Genomic DNA, 25,161 nt, shown 5'->3' on the forward strand with positions numbered 1-25,161 from the left:
AGGGGTTAAAACAATGGCCGTCACACGGACGCATGTATTTCAATGGGGCCGTCCACATGGCCGTTGTTTCAACAGAGAGTGTGCTTAAGACGTATCGGAGTTATGCTACGTTGTAAATATACTTTGGAGGTGCTTCGACATTGTGTTGGTCGCAACTAACCTGTGATTCTGACCTGTGAGTACGTATTCATAGAGAGTGTGAAGGGTCCGTTGAAAAATAGAACATGTCCTATTTTGTTCAGTTTTTACGGATCCCCCGATAGACTCAAGTCTATGGGGATCCATAAAAACAGGACCCCCACGGGGGCAACTCGGATGTCAAAAACTTTCGTTTTTCAAGTCCAAGTTTCCCCATGTTCGTCTGAATTCAGCCTAAGTGTGACAATTGCTCTACCATTGTTTCGTCTTTGATAAACGCCCTAGATCCCGCCAAACCTCCAGCTATGCTACTTAGCTTAGATGCAGGGAAAGCCTTTGACAAAGTATCACGGCCCTTCTTGTACACTACCTTAACCAGAAACAACTTTAGACTGAATTTTAGGACTTATCTTCAACATATTAACAAAAACGCATGCACAGTTTTAACAATTAATAGCAGAAACACTCAACCAAAAGACCTTTTTCACCCCTTTTATTTAATTTGTCTATCGACTCTCTGCTTTATCGTATTGAGAACTCAAATCTTTACACAGGGATCTCGAAAGGATAGAAGGTAAATGAAGTGGCAGCCTTTGCTGATGTTTTCCGTTCCCAGACAAACACTTCCGGTTGTCCTGGGGTCTTTTCAGAATACACCTTAAAACATTGACAAATGTGACGCACGGAGGTTAAAAAGGCCCAAGTCATCCCACATGAGCAGCATCAGTCACAATAAAATTGAACAAGTTTTATATACACTATCTGGCTGTGGAGAGCACCAGCAGAAATATACTCTTCCAACATACAGATTTACATAAAAAATCTGGAATCCTCTGTCAGCCTGGCAGAAATTTACGCTCACATTTAGGCCTTATTCACACAAACATATTTCTCATCAGTGTGCTGTCCGTTAAGTCCAATCTTTCCTTTTGCATTCTTCATCAAACCAAACTACACAGGGATTTAAACTTTCCAGACACATGGACACTCAACCTTGCATCATAATTCAGAATAAAAGGGGACTGGATCTACCATAGCTCCTACTATATGGATCTTTCTTAAACAAGCTTTCTCACCGTACTTGTTCTTTTCCAGCCTTTTGCACACCCCATACACTGTCCTTCGATTCCTCTACTTACAACATGGCGTGCTTGGAATAAAATCAAATAACTTAAAAACTTGGATCACTCTTTCACTCTAAACAAAACTCAATGGCAGTCCCGACTTTCAAGAGGGTTGCCCTTAGGCAATATTTAAAGAAAGTATTAGATTCCTCTTTCACCTGATAGATTGAGCCGCCAAATCACTATAAACTTTCCAAACTCTTAAAGCCAACTTCCCCAAGGTGAGCTTTTCTCAAATACTTGCAGATTCTTCCAAACGCTAACTGGGACAAAGCGTTCCATGAAGTACTCTGCCACCACAAGGGGCGAAATCTCTGCCCTTACAGATATCTTATTGGAGCACCTTGCGACCCAGGCTAGCATGAGACGTTGACAAGGAAGGAGTCTAGTAGAATCTTGAATTTCCGAAGCCAAGGCAGCAGCCTTGCAAACCTATGAGACTAAAACTTTGGTGCAATACCGTTCAGGATGCACGAACAGCCCTTGTGGAATGGAGAGTAAACCAAAAAGGGAGAAAATTTACCCTTGGATCTGTAGGTTTCTAAAATCACAGACTGGATCCAACGAGCAACGGTGGCCTTGGACACCGCCAAGAACTTGTCCGGCCCGTCGGGAAGAACAAAAAGAATGAGAGAGTGGGAGCGTCTAAATGACTCAGTCGCAGCCAGATATATATACAGATTGTTCTTACACTCTCAGATGAGGGAGGGTTAAAAGGAAGGGAGGACAGAAAGGAAAAGAAAAAGAAAAGAAGAAGAAAAAAATAAAAAAATAAAAAGAAAGAAAGAAAGAAAGAAAGGGAATTGCAGCAGACCTAAGAATCAGGCCATGTCTGCCTTCTACAGACTCTGGGAGAAAAACTGAATCGTCCAGTGTCTGCGGAAAGGGTATGGCCACCTTTCTGGAGCTAACACTTTTTCCTACCTATTGTCAGCCTCCTTGTGGCAAGGGCCTCTACCCATGGTGCTGTGTCCCCCAATATATTAACAAGAAATACAAATGTGACAGCGGTACCATGAAATTTATAAATTTGGTATCTGCAGCTACGAAGGCCATCCTCCAGACCTGGTTTGCCCCCACTCCCCCTTTACAAGCTATTCCTAGAAAAATAATAAAATTTGTATTCTAAACAGGACTGGCTAGGTGCATCTATACTTAAAGGGGTATTCTGGTTACAACAAGTTACCACCTATGTGTGGTAACGCTGTTGTAGACTTATAATGAAATAGGTATCATTAGACCGCTACAGCCAGGTCCCATCCGGTAACTGGAGGTGGTTACTGCTGTAAAGTATTTGCAGGAAGAAAAAATTGGTAGACCATATACGCGCTGCTGGTAATAAAGGTAGAAGCACTTCCAGTGTTTTGAAATACAAAAATAAATAATTTATTGTAAAAGACTACACGTTTCAACGCTGAACCAGCATCTTCATCAGGCCATATCCTGTGCATATGACATAAATGCTTCCAAAGAGTATACCCCTTTAGTCTTGACTAAATTTTACAAATCTCTTCAATAAATTAAAAAACAAAATTACTCAAAAGCATTTATTTATGAGATATATATATATATATATATATATATATATATATATTATATATATATATATATATATATATATATATATTCCAAAACCTACCTTGTATCCCATTCATCAGAACCAGTGTCATACTTGTAAGTAGGCTGAAACGTAATTTCTCCCTCTGTAAAACCATTAAAAACTGTTTTTTCCTCAATCTGCAGTTTCAGCTTAAAAAAAAAAAAGATAATATTTTGTTTAGATTTCAGTCTTCTCTACAACTTATCTCTAAAACAGCACTAAAATATCAAATTTTTAGACACATTAAGAGCCTTGTTTTGCTTTTTCAAATCTTCTCATGGAGATGCTTACACCAAAGCAAATAATGTACTGAACCACATGTATATACTTGGCCAGTGGGCAATTAAAAATGAATCTCTGAAAAAATATTTTTAAAGCAGGCCTCATTCTTGTTTTGACACAAAAGTTTTGAGACCAGTAGGATCATTAATGATTATTGTCACTCATATTGCCCATTTAGTTTTTTTTGTGATGGCGGGGGGTTTCAATTCGCTAAAAAAATAAAATATTTAGGTCAGAATACCCTTCAAAGTGGTTTGGGGTATCCCTACTTTTTGTAACAGTCCTTTGACAATAAGCTGATCACAAAGTGTTCGTAAGTGTTAAATTTCACTGCAGCGCCACCACAGGAGAAATTAAGCATTACACAGTTCTCATTCAAGGGGGGGGGGGGGGGGCTGTGTAATGAATGCAGGACAGAACAGGTCCTACAGAGTGCTCTCCACTCTGGCCAAGAGATGAGGATCCTTAACAGAGGACTCGTCCCCATTAAAGAATTTACTAGAATTTACTAAATGTTGGATTGCCTAACAGGCTCACATACATGGCAAGCTTGGAGGCCTTTGTGAGCACCCTCTAAAAAAACACTTAGTAGCCATGGTTGCTATTGATCGCATCATGTAAGTGGTTAAAAGCTAGGACCGGAGTTATCTCTAAACCGGATTTTGCAGCAGGATGTTGACTGTATATAACAGCTGACCCTGATGGCACATATACAGCTCATGTAAGGAGCTTTAATAGAAAAGTGTAGTGTGGAAAATACCTGTTCCCCATGCTGTACTATACTGTATGTATTACGGAGTGGTGTTGGAAGAGGTTAAAAAAAAACAGATCACCATATTGGGCAAGTCTTGTGGGGGGTCTGACTGACAGGATCCCCACCTATTCTGAGATTGATGTGGCCGTAGCGATACTTTAACGCTGTGTCCCCTTCGAAGATTTGCTCTACACAACAGTACTCCCGTTTACTGGCTGTGCAGGGAACTGCAGCAACACCCGATTTACTTGAAGGTAGCGGTGCTGCATTTCCCTGCAGAGCCGGTGGCCGCGAGCACTAGTGTGCAGGGAGAAACAGCACTGCAATCCCTTCATTCTCAGGATAGGTGGGGGACCTGGCAGTTGGACCCCACCAATCAGTAAATGAGGATATATCCTAGCTATCTGCCATTACTTTTTTGAAAAAAAAGTTGTAATGGTAATGTGTTAATCTGATGGGATGGATTTTACAAACAACTATGTATGTAACTTAATTTTTCAACTCATACAGTACCTGATCGAACTTGTACAGCGTATTGTAATCCTTGCTTTCAATGAGTTTCTTAACTCTCTCCATGTCGATGTCCGTTAACCTGTAGTTTAGATCTCCAAGCCATAATACAGCACTGTAAAACATATGTACGGTGTCACATTTGCAATCTAATTCCAATAATGAGGGGCAAAGCACATTGCCTTACCTTTGCAAAGTAAGAACAAAGTTGAGGCTTTTTTTTGTCCTGGCCATTAAAGTGTAGCTCCAGTGACTTAGAACACCAGCTCTGCTGTCTGAAGTTTTGTATCGACAGCGGGAGACTAAGGCAACTGTTGGATGACAAATCGCCTGCCCACTCTAGTGTCTCCTGGCATCAGTTCAGACAGGAAAGCTAGCATTCTAAGTCACCTAAGCTACACTTGTTAACAGTCATCAGTGGTAAATGCTACAATTGTAGTATTTACTTGAGAAAAATACATGTGGGGCTTTTTAAATTAACACTATTTACAATACGACAAATGGTTTTCCATGGGAAAAATGTTCGTATTGTGGAAAACATCTTATTGTTTATGTCCCTTTCTTGATAAGTATTCGGATTTAAAAAACAAAAATCAAAAAGTTTATCACAACGTGGCCTATTCTTTTAGGTCTATGGGCAGCCTCAGGCAGAAGGCGCACATAGATGAATGCCTTTCTCATTTGCAGATATGCAATATCTAAGCTAAATTAGGGATGCTTACACCTCGCCATACTCCAGATCTGCTCTGGGATCCAAACCTCCACAGAGAATCTATAACAAAAGTGGAAGCATGTACTGTGTTCAATTCAATAAACTTTGTTAGTCGCAAAAAAACATTTAAACTTTTATAGATTTACTAATGTAAAAAAAGCTGTAATGACAGAACACTACCACCAGAAGTAAAAGTTGTAGGTGGGACACATACTCATGCTTGTGAATAGTCAGAGGGGGGAGTGTCGGGTCCACCTGTGGAAACTGCATCCTGGAACAGATGTCTTTGAAGTCCTGGTTTCGTCTCTCATACTCATCAACATGAGCAGCCAGATGGGAGTTAACAACACAAATGTGACTGTTATGGAATAGAAAACGTATTGCCACACCACCTTTGTTACCCTGCAAAAGAGTTCAAGTGTGTGAGCCACTTAAAGGAACAGTGTCACCAAAATTTTTGGACTAGATTGAGGCAAGTGATTAAACTAACTAATGTGTCATTTTTTTTACTTCAATGGTGACACTTTAAAGACTGGCCTTCTATTAATGTACTTATCCAAAACAAAGCATTAAAAAAAAACATTAACATACGCCTAAAAACTATTTCTATGCCATTTTGTAATGCAAGAGATTCAAAATGTAACTATAAAATGCATATGCAATTCTAGATTATGCAATAAGCTTCAGTATTTGCTGATGGCTCTATAATATAAAAACGGATGTCCCAAAAACAAAAAATGAATATGTTCCATTCACTATAAACTCACCATCCTTCCCATGATTCCTGTGCCCACAGACTCTGCTTCCACCTCAGACACATGACTTGCCAGATCCTTCTTAACATACAGCAGCAGCATTATCCCAACCAGTCGGATCAACTTAATCTACATAAACAGAGAGCAGTATGTAGACATTGCTGGTGAGGAACATTTCCAGATTATCCACTTCTTGCAAAGTCCTTTAGGTTCGAGTCTCACTTGCATTAGAGAGAGATGTTAAAGGAACACATTGAGAAACAAGGGGAATCATTCTGAAAATTAATAGGGGTGGCCAGGACAGGCTGCAGACAATGTATGTGCTAAAATAACAAAATAAGTAATACTCACCTTGCCACTCCAGCGGTGATGCTCCGGTCTGTATACTTTTATAGGAAGTGATGACGTCCTATTCCATCCATGTGACTGCTGTAGCCTCAGCGATGACAACCGTTCTTTAAAGTATCAATTTGGAGGCCAGTAATTGGCTACTGCGTTCACGTAGAAGGAACGGTACATTATTATTTCCTGTAAAAGTAAACAGCTGGCAGAGACCCCGGAGTGGCGGTGCTGGAGCGTCAACCAGGTGAGTATTACTTATTTTGCTATTTTAGCACATCCCCTGTCTGCAGACATCCTTTCAAATATCCTGGAATACCCCTTTAAGGGTTGGGACGGTTTTCCCTTGTTTCCCGTTATATAAAATTTTAACGTTTTTAGTGACAAACAAAAATGGAAGACAGAATGGTCCCTCCTAACATTATTAAAGGCTAAGAAAACCTTTGAAAGGTTCAGTCCATGTGATTGGTGCAACTTTATAAATAGTTTTTATTAAAAATTTGTTTTACTTTTTGAGATACAGCTGATCTGTATTCTATATAGAACCCCTAAAATTCTGGCAGTTTATTTTAAAAACTTTTACGCCATTCACCAGGCAGGATAATTACCAGTATATTTTAATATTTTGGATCGTTACGGATCGGGCAATACCAATTTTCTTTTTGCTTACATAAAAAATGAAAAGGTTTTTTTTATTTACTTTTAATGATTTATTCTCAGCTCACCAGACTGACCTCCAAAACCCAGACCGTAATCACAAGCAACAAAGAAAAAGAGTGACACACCAAAAATTGGCTTAATCCTAAATATCACGTTTTTTCACCCATAATGGTCACTCTTTCTTGGTTGCATACCAACACACACACACACAATATGAACAAAAGTATTGGGACACCTACACATTACTTGTACAGGAGCTTTCATGACATTGCGTACTAAATCAATCGGCATTAATATTTAGGTGGTCTCCAACCCTTTTCTTTGCAGCTAAAACAGCTTCCACTTTCCTGGATGCTTTCTACAAGATTTTGGAGTGTGTCTGTGGGATTTTTTGACCATTCATCGAGTAGTGGATTTGTGAGTTCAGACACTGATGTTGAACGAGAGGGCCCGGCTCGTAATCTCTGCTCTAGTTCATTCCAAATGTGTCCGATGGGGTTGTGGTCAGGGCTCTCAGTAAAAGTTCTTTCACACCAAACTTACCCAACAATGCCCTTGCCAATGGCGGCAGGCTTTACACTACTCTATCCAACACTTAGCATTGCGATCGATGATGTAAGGCTTGCATGCAGCTGCTCGGCTATGGAAACCCACACAGCTTTTGTGCGGATGTTAATGCCAGAAGAGGTTTGGAACTCTACAGGTATTAAGTCAACGCTCTGTTGGTGACTTTTATGCATTATGCGCCTCAGCACTCGGCAACCCTGATCTGTAACTTTATGCGGTCTACCACTTCGTGGCTGAGTTGCTATAGTTCCTAAACACTTCCACTTTGCAATAATACCTCTTACTGTTGATAGTGGAATATCTATGAGGGAAAAAAAGTTTCACAAACTGACTTGTTACAACTGTGGAATCCTATTTCAGTACCATGTTCAAGCTCAGTGAGCTCTTTAGCTTGATCAATTCTTTCACAAATCTTTGTAGGCAGACTGTATGGCTAGGTGCTTAATTTTATACACCTGTGGCTACGGGACTGAATGAAACAACGGAATTCAATGACTTAGGCCCCATGCACATGACCGTAAAAAAAAACAAAAAACTATAATTGCGGACCGCAACACAGTCCGCAATTACGGACCCGCCCGGTTCTATTGGCCGCGGACACCTTTCCGTACTGCTACGGATAGGTGTCCGTGCCGTAGAACCGTGCCAGGAATTCTGGAGCATGTCCTACTTGTCAATTTTTACGGGCCGTGCTCTCATACTTTGTGCTCCCAATCGCGGGCCCGGGGTTACTGGCACGGCCTGTGTGCATGAGGACTAAGAGGTGTTTCCCAATGCATGCATATATATATATATATTATATATATATACATACATACATACATACATACATACACACACACACACATACATATATACACACATATACACACACACACACACACACACACACACACACACACACACACACTCTAACACTCTTTGACTTTGTTTCTTGTACCTTTGCATATTTGGCTCCTGGGTGTAGCCCCTCAGAGACTGCTTTAAACCATTCGTCTTCCTTGGGTGTATCATTGAAGAAAAACGCTTCCTTGCTTAAATCGAGCTCCTGAAATCTGGAAGGGAAGCGAAACGAAGCTTTGACTTGATCATAAAAAAATAAAATTAAAAAAAATTACAGGGTGTAGAATTTACACAGGCAATTAAAGGGAATGTATCATAAGAAAATCACCTATTGTGTAAATCAAGTTTTTACGTAGTTTCTTTTTATTTTCCATGTCAGGCTATGTTCACATCTGCATTCGGCATTGCAGTTGCTCTGCTCTGTCAAAACAGTAGAGCAAAGAAAACTCCGGACACACCGGTTTTGTTGCATCACAGACACCACTGGCGACTAACAGAACTCCATCTGGGTTTTACTGGAAGCAATAGCGCAAAATTCAGCGCTATGGTTTACAGTGAATTTGGCTCGATCTGTGACGGAGGCTCCAAATGAGGAGCCGGTAAAAATCCCAATACTTTGCAATACATAAGTATTGCAGGGTATTGTACCAGCAATCTAACAATCGCATGTTAAAGAGGCTCTGTCACCACATTATAAGTGCCCTTTCTCCTATATAAGGAGATCGGCTCTATAATGTAGGTGACAGTAATGCTTTTTATTTAGAAAAACAATTTTAAACCACTTTATGAGCGATTTTAAGCTTTATGCTAATGAGTTTCTTAATGCCCAAGTGGGCGTGTTTTTATGTTAGACCAAGTGGGTGATGTACAGAGGAGTGTATGACGCTGACCAATAAGCGTCATGCGCTTCTCTCCATTCATTTACACTGCACTCGCGATATAGTTATATCGCTATGTGCAGCCACATACACAAACATTACTGTAGTGTCCTGATAATGAATATACATCACTACCAGCCTGGACGTGATGTTTATTCAGCATCTAAAAAGAAGTCCATACCATTACAATATAACATTATTTATCCCGCAGGATGACCGCTGTAACAACAAGCAAACAAAAAAAACAAAACGCCAGGATTGCGGTTATTTGGTAAATGGAATAGTAAGTGATCAAAAGAATCGTATGTACTAAAATTGTACGAATAAAAACTACAGCTCACCCCGCAAAAAACAAGCCCTCAAACTGCTCCATAGATGAAAAAAGAAAATCGTTTTGGGTCGTCATATTTTGATACCCATGACCCTTTTTTTTAACAAATTGTTGTTGTTGTTGTTAGTAAAAGTAGTAAATCATATAACAAAATATATAAATTTGGTATAGCAATAAATCGGATTGACCTACATAAAAAAAGTTAATATGTTGTTTTGACCGCATGGTAAACACGGTAAAAACTAAACCTAAAAATACAATGGAGGAATCACAGTTTTTTTTCTATTCCAGCCCACCAATATTTTTTACTTTCTTTCCGTACACACACGAGGAGTAAAAGACGAAAATGGAAAAACAAAACATGACTGCAGCAGCAAGGGGCTAAAAAAAATCTTATAGGTAAGCGTAACAAACACAGTAAAGCTAGATTAATTTAAAATCTTCAGTTATGGAGCAATACAGAACTAGCCATTAGCCATTTAGTAGTCATGAAAAGGTAGATGACCACACTAGTGGTCACCCAGATTTCCCAGAAAAAGAGCACTGCTGGTTAGAATATTTACAGACTTCATGCAAGTGTTTCTCAAGAGCTTAAAAGAAAAAAAATATCAGCTCCTGTAGTTACAAAAAAATAAAATATCTCCATTTAAAGGCTATGTAAACCTGCGGGACTGACTGCGTCGGTGACAGCGGGTACTGCGTGTCTCTGACACACAGGGTCCACCTGTTATCGATCGTAACTTAGATGTGATCGATAACCGGTGGATCCGAAGGGACCCGATGTCATCGTTAGCAGTCAGTCCCGCTGATATGACGGATTCAGGTTTCAACTCAGGATACAACTTCACATAGAAGCTGTATCTGAAAAAGTATAAACGGTATTAAAACACAAAAAAATAATAACTTTAATTATATATATATATATATATATATATATATATAAAAATAAAAAATGATTTTTTTGACTAAAAAAAAGTCTTTATGCGTGTCAAAATTCAGTCAAACACTAGCAAAGTTCATAAGCTAGTATAATTAGATATATTTTATACAAAATTTATCAAAATATCGGAATATCTTCTGACTATACACAGAATTTTATTACGTACCCAATACAATACACATCAGGTGGCTCAGGATTAACACTGAGCCATGGTTGTAAGTTCTCTTTTGGAGATTGTCCATTGACATTGTATGTTCCAACAAAAAACCTAAGAATAAACAAGTTTAAAATGCTGATAAATGTCATAAACACTAAAAATTGTTAACATGTGGGTATAACGATCAAGAAATAGCTGTAATTTTTAATTCAAATTCAGTGCCCAAGTTCTTGTGGACTGTTTCTATAGGTGTGCGCGCGTTTCTGTGTGCACATACATACAGCACAGCTCTAGGGCATTCAGTATTTTGGTAATAATCACATTCCAGAGTGAATAAGAATACACATAATATATTTAGAGCTTCACAAACGTCATGCAGATAAAAGTTGATAGTTTTACATTGTCTAAGGCCTCATGCACACGACCGTAAAAACACCTGTTATTGCGGGTCGTAATTACGACCCGCAATAACGGGCTCATAGACTTCTGTTACACACGGGTACCTTCCCGTTTTCTCACGGGAAGGTGCCCGTGCCGTTAAAAAAATAGAACATGTTCTATTTTTCTATTTTACGGGCCGTGCTGCTATACTTTATAATGACAGCACGGCTCGCAAAAGCGTCCGGCTGCCCGCGGCCGGCCGTGCTCGTAATTGCGAGTCGTAATTACGAGCACGGTCGTGTGCATGAAGCCTTAAGGGAAAGGAAACTCATATTAACACCCGATACCAAAATCTAAATATTTGTAATTAAAAACACTATACAGCTACAGTTTTTCCTATGAATTATTAATACTTGCTTTCAAGGTTATTTATAGGATTTTACAGGATGCCTTTACATTTCACAGTACCTAAAGTCTTGAATAGATGTATAGGTCTGTTCTTTCTTCAATAGTTCAGACTTAATTAAATTATCCCGCAGACCAAATTTGGGAAACGGTAGCATTTCCCCTTTGTTAGTAGAGATCACATCTGCTGCTCGGACCATGTCAGTAATGTCAGATTTGGTTTTATGGAGTCTGAAAATACAAAAAAAAAACATTACAGCCAATGTCAATGTAATTACTAAAATTTAGTCAGGGAGATGTGTCACTAGAGGGTGGAGGACTTAATGACTGATGACAGCTGTATTTTATTGCTAGATACCCATAGACGACAGGATAAAAACACTATACACACACACACACACACACACACACACACACACACCATATGAGTCACACCAACTCTCCCAGGTCTACTCCATCATTTTCTGGAGATTGTCCATAGACTTACACACTTTTCTGTCACTTAACTTCTATTCACTGCAGCTGCCATAAAACATACAGCTGCGTTGTCTATACAGACAATGCAGTGAGGAAGTGTCTCCAATATGACCGCCTCAAAAAAATAAAAAAGAATAAAAAAAATATATATTAAAAAATAAAAATATCTATAACATAAAAAAAGATTGTTTCATCATTTAAATGTAATGTAGGACAGAAATAATGTGCTTACAAATTCAATGAAATACATTCCCTTTAAAAGATACAGTAACACGGTAGAAGTATAAACATATTTTTCAAAATCACAAGTTATTGTAATTGTGTAATTAACCTATTGACGCACCAGGACGTTCCCGTACATCATGGTGCAGGGGTTGAAGTATGGAGCGGGCTCACGCGCGGAGGTCACGCCATATGCTGCAGGTGTCAGCTGTCTATTACAGCTGACACCTCCTACTAACGGCCAGGAACAGGGATCACTGATCCTGGCCGTTAAACCACTTAGATGCCGTGGGCAATAGTGACCACGGCATCCAAGCTGTTAAAAAGAGGGGGCGGCTACCACCGACATCCCTTTGCTGCCCCCTGCAACGTGATCACGAGGTGCCATTGCAGTATAGGGGCCTAATGAAGACCCCCAGGTCTGCCTTCCATCTGCGGGTGTTGAGCTCTGCCTTTGGCCAGTTAAAGACATCAAAATGCAACCCCATAAAAAAATAAGTTTTTCCAATTTCACCCCACATAGAATTTTTATTCAGTTTCCCAGTACATTATATAGCACTTTAAAGGCTATGAAAACCTTTAAAGACTATTTTAGTAAAAAAATAAAATTCTATACACACAGTGGACATAAATAGTCTACACACACCTGTTAAAATGCCACCTATAACCTGTACAATTGTATTGAAAAACAAACTGAAATCTTTTATGGTGGAAAAATAAAAGAACAAAAATAATGTGGTTGCATAAATATGAACACCCTTAACCCCTTTAGGACGCCGCCGGTTTTGGCCTTGTGGACACAGATGATTTTTTTTGAATCGGATGTGTCACTTTATGTGGTAATAACTTGAGAATGCTCTAACCTATCCAAGCGATTCTGAGACGGTTTTCTCGTGACATATTGTACTTTATGTTAGTGAAAAAATGTGGTCGATAAATTCAATGTTTATTTGTGAAAAACTTTAAATTTTAGCGAAAATTTTCAAAAATTTTCATTTTTCTAAATTTAAATGTATCTACTTGTAAAAAAGATAGTAATACCACTCAAAATAGTTACTAATTAACATTTCACATGTCTACTTTATGTTTGCATTGTTTTTAGAACGTCCTTTTATTTTTCTAGGACGTTACAAGGCTTAGAACTTTAGCGGCAATTTCTCACATTTTCAAGAAAATGTCAAAAGGCTATTTTTTCAGGGACCAGTTCAGTTGTGAAGTGGCTTTGAGGGTCTTATATATTGGAAAGTCCCCATAAATTACCCCTTTTTAAAAACTGCACCCCTCAAAGTATTCAAAACAGCATTTAACCCTTTAGATGTTTCACAGGAATTATAGCGAAGTAGAGGTGAAATTTACAAATAAATTATTTTATTTTTTTGCTGAAATTCATTTGTAATAATTTTTTTTCTGTAACAGAAGGTTTTACAAGAGAAATGCAACTCAATATTTATTGCCCAGATTCTGCAGTTTTTAGAAATATCCCACATGTGGCCCTAGTATGGTAATGAACTGAAGTACAAGCCTCAGAAGAAAAGGAGCACCTGGAGGATTTTGGGGCCTCCTTTTTTAGGAATATATTTTAGGCACCATGTCAGGTTTGAAGGAGGTCTTGTGGTGCCTAAACAACCGAAACCACCAAAAAGTGACCCCATTTTGCAAACTACACTTATCAAGGCGTTTTTCTAGGAGTATAGTTAGCATTTTGACCCCATAGTTTTTTTTGCAGAATTTAGTGGAAGATGAAAATCTACATTTTTTCTGCTAAAACAGTTTTTTTTTTTCATTTTTCAAGGAATAAAAGGAGAAAAGAGAAAAAGCACCCTAACATTTGTAAAGCAATTTCTGCCGATTACGGCAATACCCCATATGTGATCATAAACTGATGTTTGGACCCAAAACAGTGCTCAGAAAGGAAGGAGCGCCATTTGGATTTGAGCGCAGATTTTTCTGGAATGGTTTTTGGTGCCATGTCGCGTCTGCAACACGCTGGAGGGACCAAAACAGTGGAAACCCCCCAAAAGTGACGCTATTTTGGAAACTACACCCATCAAGGAATTTTTCTAGGGGTACAGTAATTTTGACCTCACAGTTTTTTTTTTGTAGAATTTAGTGGAATTAGGCCGTGAAAATGAATATCAACATTTTTGTCCACTAAAATGTTGATTTTTACATTTTCAGAAGGGATAAAAGAGGAAAAACCACACCAACATTTGAAAAGCAATTTCTACCGAGTACGGCAATACCCCATATGTGGTCATAACTGTTTTTTTATTAGAAATTATTTAACCCTTTCAGGACTGATCCTTTTTTTGCTTTTTCATTTTCATTTTTTACTCCCCACCTTCCAAGAGTCATAACTTTTTTATTTTTCCGTCAATAGAGCGGTGTGGTGGCTTATTTCTTGTGGGAAGAGTTGTAGTTTCTATTGACATCATTTAAAGTACCATATAATGTACTGGGAAACTGAAAAAAAAACCCTGATTCTTCCATTGTTTTTGGGGTTTTGTTTTTACGTCTTTCACGGTGCGGTAAAAACGTCAACTTAATTTTATTCTGTGTCTCAATAAGATTACGGGGATACTAAATTTATATAGGTTTTTTTTATATTTTACTACTTTTACAAAAAGACGACTATTTGTTAAAAAAAAAATATCACATAATGTGAGAGGCATAACTTTATTTTTTGGTCGATTGAGCGGTGTGAGGGCTTATTTTTAGCGGGATGAGCTGTAGCTTTTATTGGTACCATTTATGGTACCTACAACTTCTTGATCACTTATCACATTTTTTTTAGAACTAAGGTCACCCAAAAAACTGCGATCTTGGCGTTTTAAATTCTTTATTTCGTACGGCGTTTACCGTGCGCAATAAATTAAGTTTTAAGTTATTCTGCTAGTTGGTACGATTACGGCAATACCATATGTATATAGTTTTTTTTTATGTTTTGCAGCGTTTGCACAATAAAATCAAAATTTTTATAAAAAATTATTTATTTTTTGAGTTGCCATATTCTGAGAGCCGTAACTTTATTTTTTAGTCAAAAAAGCGGTGTAATGACTTGTTTTTTGCGGGACGGGTGTTTGTTTTTATTGGTACTATTTTGTGGTACATGCAACTTTTTGATCACTTTTTATTCTATATCTTGGGAGGCGTGGTGAACAAAAAATAGCGATGCTGGCATAGATTTAAATTTTTTTGCGGTGTTCACCGTGTTGTAAAAAGAACATTATATTTTGGGTCGTTACGAAATATGTGTACTTTTCTTCTTTTTTGAACGGTTTTATTTTTTTCCTATAATAAAAAAAGACTTATTATAGGAAAATCTAAAACATTTTTATTAACTTTTTTCACTTTCTTTTTTGACCTTGCACACTGATCGCTGCTAGAATACATTACACTACCTAGTAGTGTAATGTATTCCAAGTGTCAATGTGACGTCACAGTCACTCTGACAGCGAGACTGGTCCCCATAGGCTTTCGAACATGGCAGACCCGGAGGCCGTTATCTGGCCTCTAGTTGCCGTTGTCTGGTCGCCATGGCAACCCCCACGATTGCATGGGGGCTGCTGATGTGCTACAAACCCCCTAAATGCGGCAATCGCAATCTATTGCCGCATTTAAGGTGTTGATTGCTTTAATCAGCGGCGATGAGCCGCTAATCGGTAACACAGCAGTGTCAGCTGTCGGCGACAGCTGACCTCCCGATGCACACTGTCACCGACAGTGTGCATCGGGAACGACACAGTGACTTCCTGTCAGTGTGATAGGAAGCCTATCAGAACCAGCCGGAGGCAGACACGGAGGCCATGGTTTGGCATGCTAACTATCGGCAAACCCCACGATTTCAGACTGGGATCTGCCGATGTGATAGAAACCTCTAAAATGTTGCAATCGCCGCATTTAAATTGCAGAAATCAGCGGCAAAGGACCGCTGGCCTGCAATAGTGGAGTGTCAGCTGTCGGAGACAGCTGACCTCCTGGTTTCCGGTGCACAATGTCGGTGACAGTGTGCACCGGGAACGACTCAGTAACTATACAGCCTCGTGCGGGAAGTAACCTCCCGCGACGACATATAGTTAGACTCATGCGGGTAGGGGTTAAACTAATACTTTGTTGAATTACCCTTTGACTTTATGACAGCATTCAGTCTTTTTGGGTAGAAGTCTATCAGCATGGCACATCTTGACTTGGCAATTGTTGCCCACTCTTCCTTGCAAAAGCGCTCCAAAGCTGTCAGATTGCGAGGGCATCTCCTGTGTACAGCCCTCTTCAGCTCACCCCGCAGATTTTCAATGGGATTCAGGTCTGGGCTCTGGCCGGGCCATTCCAAAACTTTGATCTTTTTCTGGTGAAGCCATTCTTATGTTGATATGGAGGTATGCTTTGGGTCGTTGGCGCGCTGAAAGGTGAAATTCCTCCATCTTTTCAGAAGGAGACGTGTAGGTTTGTGCCAATATTGCCTGATATTTGGAACTGTTCATAATTCCCAGTTTCAGCTGCAGAAAAACAGCCACAAAGCATAATGCTACTTCCACCATGCTTTACTGTGGGTATGCTGTTCTTTTGGAGATCTGCAGTGTTGGCTTTGCGACAAACATACCTTTTGGTATTATGGCCAAAAAGTTCAACTTTCGTCCCATCAGACCGTAGCACATTTTCCCACATGCTTTTGGCAGACTTGATGTAGGTCTTGGCAAAAAACATATACGGGCTTGGATGTTTTTCTTTGTTAGAATGGCCACCCTACCCCACAGCCCAGACATATGAAGAATACAGGAGATTTTTGTCAGATGCATGACACAACCAGTACCTGCCAGAAAGTCCTGCAGCCCCTTTAATGTTGCTGTAGGCTTCTTGGCAGCCATCCGGACCAATTTTCTTCTTGTCTTTTCATTAAGTTTTGAGGGACGTCCAGTTCTTGGTAATGTCACTGTTGTGCCAAATGTAATCCACTTCTTGGTGACAGTCTTCACTGTGTTCCATGGTCTATCTAATGGTACATAAAAATTTTTGGTACCCTTCTCCTGACTGACGCCTTTCAGCAATCAGATCCCTTTGATGTGTTGTAAGCTCTTTACGGACCATGGCTTTTGCGGTCACATGCAACAAAGAAAAGGTCCGGAAAATCCTAATAGAACAGCTGAACTTTATATGGGGTTACTCAATCACTTTAAATAATGGCAGCTGTGTACTCCCCATTTAACATCAGTTTAAATGTGATTGGCTAATTCTGAACACAATCACATTCCCAATGAAAAGAGTGTGTTCACAGTTATGTAACCACATTATTGTAGTTTTGTTATTTTTCCCCTCTAAATAGTTTGTTTATTTTTCAATGGAATTGTAGATTACTGGTCACATTAAGGGTATGTTCACACGGCTTATTTATGAACATAATTCGGGCGTTTTCCGCCTCGATTTACGTCCGAAAATGCGGCTCGATAGCGTCGGCAAACATCTGCCCATTCATTTGAATGGGTCTTACAATGTTCTGTTCCGACGGTCATTTTTTTTACGCCCCGCTGTCAAAAAGCGGGGCGTAAATAGACGCCCGCGTCAAAGAAGTGCCTGTCACTTCTTCAGACGTTTTCCATTGACTTCATGGAAAAACAGCTCCATTTACGTCCGTAATTGACGCAGCGAAAAAGCGCCTCAACATGCCATGACGGCTGAAATTACGGAGCTGTTTTCTCCTGAAAACAGCCCCGTTATTTCAGCCGTAACGCTACCGTGTGAACATACCCTATAGGTGGATACATCTTGTACTGATTTTTTGACACAACAAAAACCTGCCATTTTAACAGGGGTGTAGACTTTTTATATCCACTGTGTGTGTATTATATGTAATTTTTATTGAAAAAATTCCAAATTTTCTATCGTAAATACAATAGGGAAAATGTATACCTAACAGATTACAACTTCTGTGTTCTCGGGCAGGGAATAGGTTAACAGAATCTATAATCAATGATGCCCTGCGTGCACTAACATCTCTCTCTGCCTATCACCACCTCAGCCGGTGTAGGGCCAATCACAGCGGGCACTATGGGGAGAGATTACATTAGTGTCTGAAGTCTGAGCAGGACTCTGTGCAGTCACGGCCCCACGATGGGGTTTTAAATAAATGACATTAAGGCTGGATTCACATGACTGTGATCGGTCTGTGAAAAACGGTCCGTGTGTCAACGGGATTTCCCAGCCCGATCACGGTACATGTGAACAGAATTCCTGGAATCAGTCATTTAGAATTCATGCCCACTTCAGTCTTTTTCTTCAGGGTGCTAACCATTTTTGAGACGGCTAGCACCCTGACCCATTCATTTCAATGGGGTCATGCACACTTCAGTTTTTTTGACGTTCCCGTTGCTCCGTTCCGACAAAAGTAGAGCATGACCTACTTTGGTCCTAGATTCCGTGACTGTGAGGCCCATGCAAGTCAATGGGGCCGTCAAAAAAATTGAAGGCACACGGAAGGCATCCGTGTGCCGGAGCCATTGCCTAGCAACGGCCGGGCGGGCAGAGGTACACATACAGACAGATACTGCACTAATCGGCAGCCCCTTCTCTCGGTCAGCACTGATAGAGAGAAGAGGCTGCTGATCAGTGCTGGAACGCAGCGATATTAAGAAAAATAAGTTCATACGTACCCCGGCCGTTGTCTTGGTGACACGTCCCTCTTCTGACATCCAGTCCAACCTCCCTGTATGACGCGGCAGTCCATTTGAACGCTGCAGCCTGTGATTGGCTGCAGCAGTCCCATGGTCTGAAACGTCATCTCAGGAGGCCGGACTTGAGGAAGAAGCACGCAAGCAGGGAGTTCTGGGTAAGTAGTAACTTTTTTTTGTGTTTTTTTTTTTAAATTTACCATTAATCTATATCGTGAGCGCCGTGCATGGTATTCCCTGTCCAGCGGTAGTCTCTGTCCAGGGTGCTGAAAGAGTTAAAGGGCTGCACTGATCGGCAGTAACTCTTTCAGCACCCTGGACAGTGAGTACCACCGGACACTGAATAGCATGTGCGGCACTCACAATATCGTGTACATAGTGTGAACAGGTTTTCGTTCCCTCTCGGAAACGGAAACAAGGAAGTGTACACTGAGTACACACGGGAAGCACACGGTTCCAATCACGGACACACGGATCTGTGAAAAACAGCCGTGAAAACGGTGATGGAAGTATGCATGAGGCCTTAGGCTACTGTCATATGAACGTGAAAAAAATTGCCATTAAAAACTGATCAATTGTCAGTTTTTCATCTCCATTCTGCATCAGTGTCTCCAAATTCTCGTCCATTTCCAGGCCGTCTGTACGTTTTTCATGGCCGGCCGTTAAAAAAATAAAATATATATAAGTGGATTTCCTTTGTCAGGGTTTTGATTTGTCCACTGAAAACACGTTCGTGCCGCAATGTCCCTGTAGACAGTGCCCACATATAGTGCCACAGTGCCCACATAATGCCACCCCCCAATATAGTGCCACAGTGCCCATGTAGATCGTGCCACACCCCCTTGCAGATATAACCCCCTCCCTTGCAGACAGCACCCCCACCCCCTTTGTAGATCGTACTCCCACATGTAGATTACACCCTCCCCCCCCTTCTTCATTGTAGATAGTGCAACTGTAGCTGCCACTAGGAGCTGAATACCCGGCCAGAGGTTGCCGATGTTATGGCCGGGGATTCAGCTCCCAGTGGGAGTTACTATCGTGCGATCTACAAGGGGGGGGGGGGGTGTTCAATCTGCAAGTGGAGGGGGTGGTGCAATCTGCAAAGGGGGTGGGGGTGCGATCCACAGCGGGCGAGCAATCGCCCAGCCCTGGTTCCAATTCCAATAGTGTTTTTAATTGTGATACAATCATGTCTTTACTCGGTATGTCTTTCTCTAACCATTCAGAAAGAAGACACCGAAGGGCCACTAGTAAAATTGTGTACAAGGGGAGGAAGAGATCCCATCTCTTCTGGTGGTCTAACCTGGTGAAACAGTATTGACTGAGGGGACATGGGAAGGTTTGCCTTCCAGTGATCAAGTACATGCATTCGAACCATCGTTCAATACTGTTTAGTATGAGCATAAGCCCATATCCCATGCCATAGATTTGTCAATGGGGTATCATACTTGGGGCAGGCAGTTATATGATCTGGGATTGATGGTGAAGGTAAGTTGTTAAAGCCATATATAGACAAATGCATTAACTTAAAGTAGGTTTCCCTCCATTTCTCATTTAATATGACCTCTCGTAACTTTTCCAAGCCCCCTAGTATGGTCCCCCTACGTCAGGATCCTGACCACCTTTCCCATGTTTTAAACATAATTCTGGGTCTAGTTGGTAGGAAGTTGTCTCTTAGAGCTCCATAAAGGACCGAAATGGACACTATGGGTTGTTGGGCCTATGACCTCACCTAGCGTGTGTGTTGTGGTTTCCCTAGATAAGTCCCTTAGTCTAGACATACAGAAGGATCTCAACTGGAGCACCCGGAGGAAATTACCCCCGGGTGACCTCAATTTAGCCAGGATTTCGGATGCAGTGATCCATCTCCTACCCTCTTCGTGCATGAGATCTCCTGCAGATTTAACCCCACTGGCCGCCAAAGGGGCAAAAGCACCATCCCTCTCCTTGCCCGGATAAAATTTCGGATGCCCCCATAAAAAGGCATGTGTTTGGAAATTAGATGAGGTAGACCAAACAAATTTCCAAGCTAGGACTGTATCCCTCAAAAAGATTGATGTTTTGAGGCGTTGTGGAAGTGTAGCAACTCTACAATGTAATAAGGCTTTTAAATTCCAGGGCGAGGCATATGCATTTTCCAGGTCTAGATACGAATAATGACTCGACCTATGAAGCCAGCCTACTACATGACGGAAAAGTCATATCACATTATATCCCCGAACATTAGGGAAGTTTATACCTCCATCAAATTTACAGAGCATTAGTTTAGGGAGCGCAATACGCTGTCTTTTGCCCGCCCATATGAACCGTGTAAATGCGGAATTAAGTCTAGAAACATCAACATGTTTGAGCAACAATGGAAAGGGGTGACATCTACTCAAAAAGGACAGCGGTAATGCCATCTCGCGAGCTCCGCCTGTATTTTCTTTAGGAGCGGTAAATAATTAAGTCGGTACAGGTATTCAGGGGATTTCCCTATCCTGACGCCCAAATATGTGATGCATGGTCAGGTAGGGTATATACACTACCGTTCAAAAGTTTGGGGTTTTCCATGAAAACTCACTTATATTTATCAAATGAGTTGCAAAATGACTAGAAAATATAGTCAAGACATTGACAAGGTTAGAAATAATGATTCTTATTTGAAATAATAATTTTGCTTTCGTCAAAGAATGCTCCATTGGCAGCAATTACAGCATTGCAGACCTTTGACATTCTAGCTGTTAATTTGCTGAGGTAATCGGGAGAAATTTCACCCCATGCTTCCAGAAGGCCCTCCCACAAGTTGGATTGGCTTGATGGGCACTTGCGTACAAATACGGTCAAGCTGCTCCCACAACAGCTCTATGGGGGTTGAGATCTGGTGACTGCGCTGGCCACTCTAATACAGATAGAATACCAGCTGCCTGCTTCTTCCCTAAATAGTTCTTGCATAATTTGGAGGTGTGATTTGGGTCATTGTCCTGTTGTAGGATGAAATTGGCTCCAATCAAGCGCTGTCCACAGGGTATGGCATGGCGTTGCAAAATGGAGTGATAGCCTTCCTTATTCAAAATCCCTTTTACCTTGTACAAATCTCCCACTTTACCAGCACCAAAGCAACCCCAGACCATCACATTACCTCCACCATGCTTGACAGATGGCGTCAGGCACTCTTCCAGCATCTTTTCAGTTCTGCGTCTCACAAATGTTCTTCTGTGTGATCCAAACGCCTCAAACTTCGATTTGTCTGTCCATAACACTTTTTTCCAATCTTTCTCTGTCCAATGTCTGTGTGCTTTTGCCCATATTAATCTTTTCCTTTTATTAGCCAGTCTCAGATATGGCTTTTTCTTTGCCACTGTGCCCTGAAGGCCAGCATCCAGGAGTCGCATCTTCACTGTAGACGTTGACACTGGCGTTTTGCGGGTACTATTTAATGAAGCTGCCAGTTGAGGACCTGTGAGACATCTATTTCTCAAACTAGAGACTCTAATGTACTTGTCTTGTTGCTCAGTTGTGCAGCGGGGCCTCCCACTTCTCTTTCTACTCTGGTTAGAGCCTGTGTGTGCTGTCCTCTGAAGGGAGTAGTACACACCGTTGTAGGAAATCTTCAGTTTCTTGGCAATTTCTCGCATGGAATAGCCTTAATTTCTAAGAACAAGAATAGACTGTCGAGTTTCACATGAAAGCTCTCTTTTTCTAGCCATTTTGAGAGTTTAATCGAACCCACAAATGTAATGCTCCAGATTCTCAACTAGCTCAAAGGAAGGTCAGTTTTATAGCTCCTCTAAACAGCAAAACTGTTTACAGCGGTGCTAACATAATTGCACAAGGGTTTTCAAGTGTTTTCTAATCATCCATTAGCCTTCTAACACAGTTAGCAAACACAATGTACCATTAGAACACTGGAGTGATGGTTGCTGGAAATGGGCCTCTATACACCTATGTAGATATTGCATTAAAAACCAGACGTTTGCAGCTAGAATAGTCATTTAGCACATTAACAATGTATAGAGTGTATTTGATTAATTTAATGTTATCTTCATTGAAAAAAAAACTGCTTTTCTTTCAAAAATAAGGAAATTTCTAAGTGATCCTAAACTTTTGAACGGTAGTGTACACCGTACCCCAAGGAGTCCCACAAGGTTCTCGGTGATGGTTGTCTTAATTCCAAGAGTTTGCTTTTAGTTACATTGACTCTGTACCCTGAGCAGTGCCCAAAATGACGCAGAAAGTTAAAAGACAGGTACTAAATGTATCTGGGGAAATGACAAAAAGAATTACATCATCAGCGAACGACGCCATCTTTACTTCAGTGAGTCCTACTTGTGTTCCACTAAACAATTTAGAGTCTTCTATAAAATAAATAAATAAAAAAAAATAAAAAATAGAGCCATGGGTTCCAAAGCCAGGTTAAAGAGGCTCTGTCACCAGATTATAAGTGCCCTATCTCCTACATAATCTGATTGGCACTGTAATGTAGATAACAGCAGTGTTTTTTATTTTGAAAAACGATCATTTTTGAGCAAGTTATGAGCTAGTTTAGATTTATGCTAATGACTCTCAATGGACAACTGGGCGTGTTTTTACTTTTTACCAACTGGGTGTTGTACAGGAGTGTATGAGGCTGACCAATCAGTGACTAATCAGTGTCCTACACTTCTCATTGTTCCAGCCCAGCATGATCCACAGCACAGTGTGATTGTGCAGTGAAAGAAGTAAACACGCCCAGTTGCTAAAAACACAATACACGCCCAGTTGTCCATTAGAAAGGCTCATTAGCATAAATATAAAATTGCTCAGAACTTAGCCAAAAATGATCGTTTTTAAGAAAACAAAAAACGTTACTGTTATCTACATTGCAGCGCCGATCACATGCAATAGGAGATAGGGATTTGATAATCTGGTGACAGAGCCTCTTTAAATAAAAGAGTGGTGACAAAGGGCAATTCTGACAAGTCCCTTTATAGAACTGGCAGGGGGCTGATAAAAATCCCAGGGTATGAATGATAGACTGTGGGCTGGCATAAATACCCTTCAAAAAAGCCCTAAAGGCTCCCTGAAAATTCATCCCGTCAACACCATCGCCACCAATTCCCACTGTATATTATCAAATGTCTTTTCCACATCCAACGCCAGTAGCGCGGCGATGAGGTTTCACCATTTCCAGCACGGTCAGTACCTTTTGCAGGTTTGCCACTGCTGCCCTAACAAATCCTACCTGGGAACATCCCACCAAAGCAGGTAAATATAAAGCCAGGCGATCTGCAAAGATCTTTGACAGGAGTTTCTAATCCAGATCTATTAGCGATATTGGCCGATATGACCCCGGGTCTAGAGGATGCTTCCCTCTTTTAGGCAATACCTTGATATAAGCCATTTTGGCCTCAGCAGGAAATAGTCCAGATCTACGGATGTAGCCATTTTTATCTGGACTCTGATAACTTGATGCAGCATGAGATCACACAACAAAAGCCAAGATAAAGCATCTTGCCACTGTGTATTTAATGCATTAAATGTCAAGATAAAGACGGCTACATCTGTAAGCAGGGCGTTATAGCAATCTGACAGCACGGACTAATTTTGTCTTCCAAGAACTTGAAAAATTCCCCTGTACACCCATCCGGCCCAGGGGCTTTACCATTAGAGAGGGTCAGTATCGTACACTGAATATTTACAGCTGTGATATCTGCATTCAACATTTCACATTGGTCCTGATTGAGTCTGGGTAATTTTACCTTATTCAAGAGCTCCCTACCTTTGTGTAAGTAAATGAGTGAGTTGGCATAGAACGGCTGATAAAAAGGTACGTAGAATGGGGTTGATTTTTTGGGGATCGGACATAGGAATTCCTTTTTTTATCTTTAAGGGTTAAAATGTGCGTCGGTGTATATCTGCACCATGCTAGACGAGCCAACAGTTTACCCGCTTTATTGCCATGCCTAAAGAGATTAGCTTCGAATTGTGATAGATAAATATTCTCCCTTTTTTTCTAGCCAAAGGTCAAACTGCATTTTGGCTTCCCTCCATTTAGCTCCCAGTTCCTTCATCAGGGATTGCAAGAACGCAGCGTACGCACCTTGCAAATGTTCACTAGCTTTCCTGTACTCTTCGGTTGTCTGTCGTTTAAGGGTGGATATGAACTGCATAATCTTCCCCCGAATCACAGCCTTTGCCGTAAACCAATATAACGTTGGATCAGATCGATGAGCTGCGTTATCTCCTAATTCTATCCACCAACCCTTTAGTTTCTGGGGGAAACGGTCGTCCCTCGCTAAGAAGGAGGGAATCTCCATATAAAATCCATCCCCTTTGCTACAGTATCAGCGAGTTTAATTATAAGCGGATAGTGGTCGGAGACAATTAAATCCTAGATTGTCACCTCTATCAAGCGGCGTGAGTAGAAATCACTCACTAGCAGATAGTCAATACAAGACCAAGA

At 40.7% G+C, this 25,161-nt stretch overlaps 1 protein-coding gene across 3 annotated transcripts in view; it reads right to left on the reverse strand.

The window, feature by feature from the left end:
- Positions 1-25,161, reverse strand: part of INPP5B (inositol polyphosphate-5-phosphatase B) — a 116,520-nt gene that overhangs the window by 39,779 nt on the left and 51,580 nt on the right. For all 3 annotated transcript variants that reach the window (XM_075853248.1, XM_075853247.1, XM_075853246.1), the window contains 7 exons: positions 11,440-11,607; positions 10,600-10,701; positions 8,382-8,496; positions 5,888-6,004; positions 5,335-5,522; positions 4,412-4,523; positions 2,902-3,011 (listed from right to left, as the gene is read on the reverse strand). In XM_075853248.1, the coding sequence (XP_075709363.1) occupies positions 2,902-3,011; positions 4,412-4,523; positions 5,335-5,522; positions 5,888-6,004; positions 8,382-8,496; positions 10,600-10,701; positions 11,440-11,576 (881 nt within the window). In that variant the 5' untranslated portion in view covers positions 11,577-11,607. The remainder of the gene's footprint in view (positions 1-2,901; positions 3,012-4,411; positions 4,524-5,334; positions 5,523-5,887; positions 6,005-8,381; positions 8,497-10,599; positions 10,702-11,439; positions 11,608-25,161) is intronic.

The sequence above is a fragment of the Rhinoderma darwinii genome, chromosome 2 (assembly GCF_050947455.1).
Source record: "Rhinoderma darwinii isolate aRhiDar2 chromosome 2, aRhiDar2.hap1, whole genome shotgun sequence".
Taxonomy (NCBI): Eukaryota; Metazoa; Chordata; class Amphibia; order Anura; family Rhinodermatidae; genus Rhinoderma; species Rhinoderma darwinii.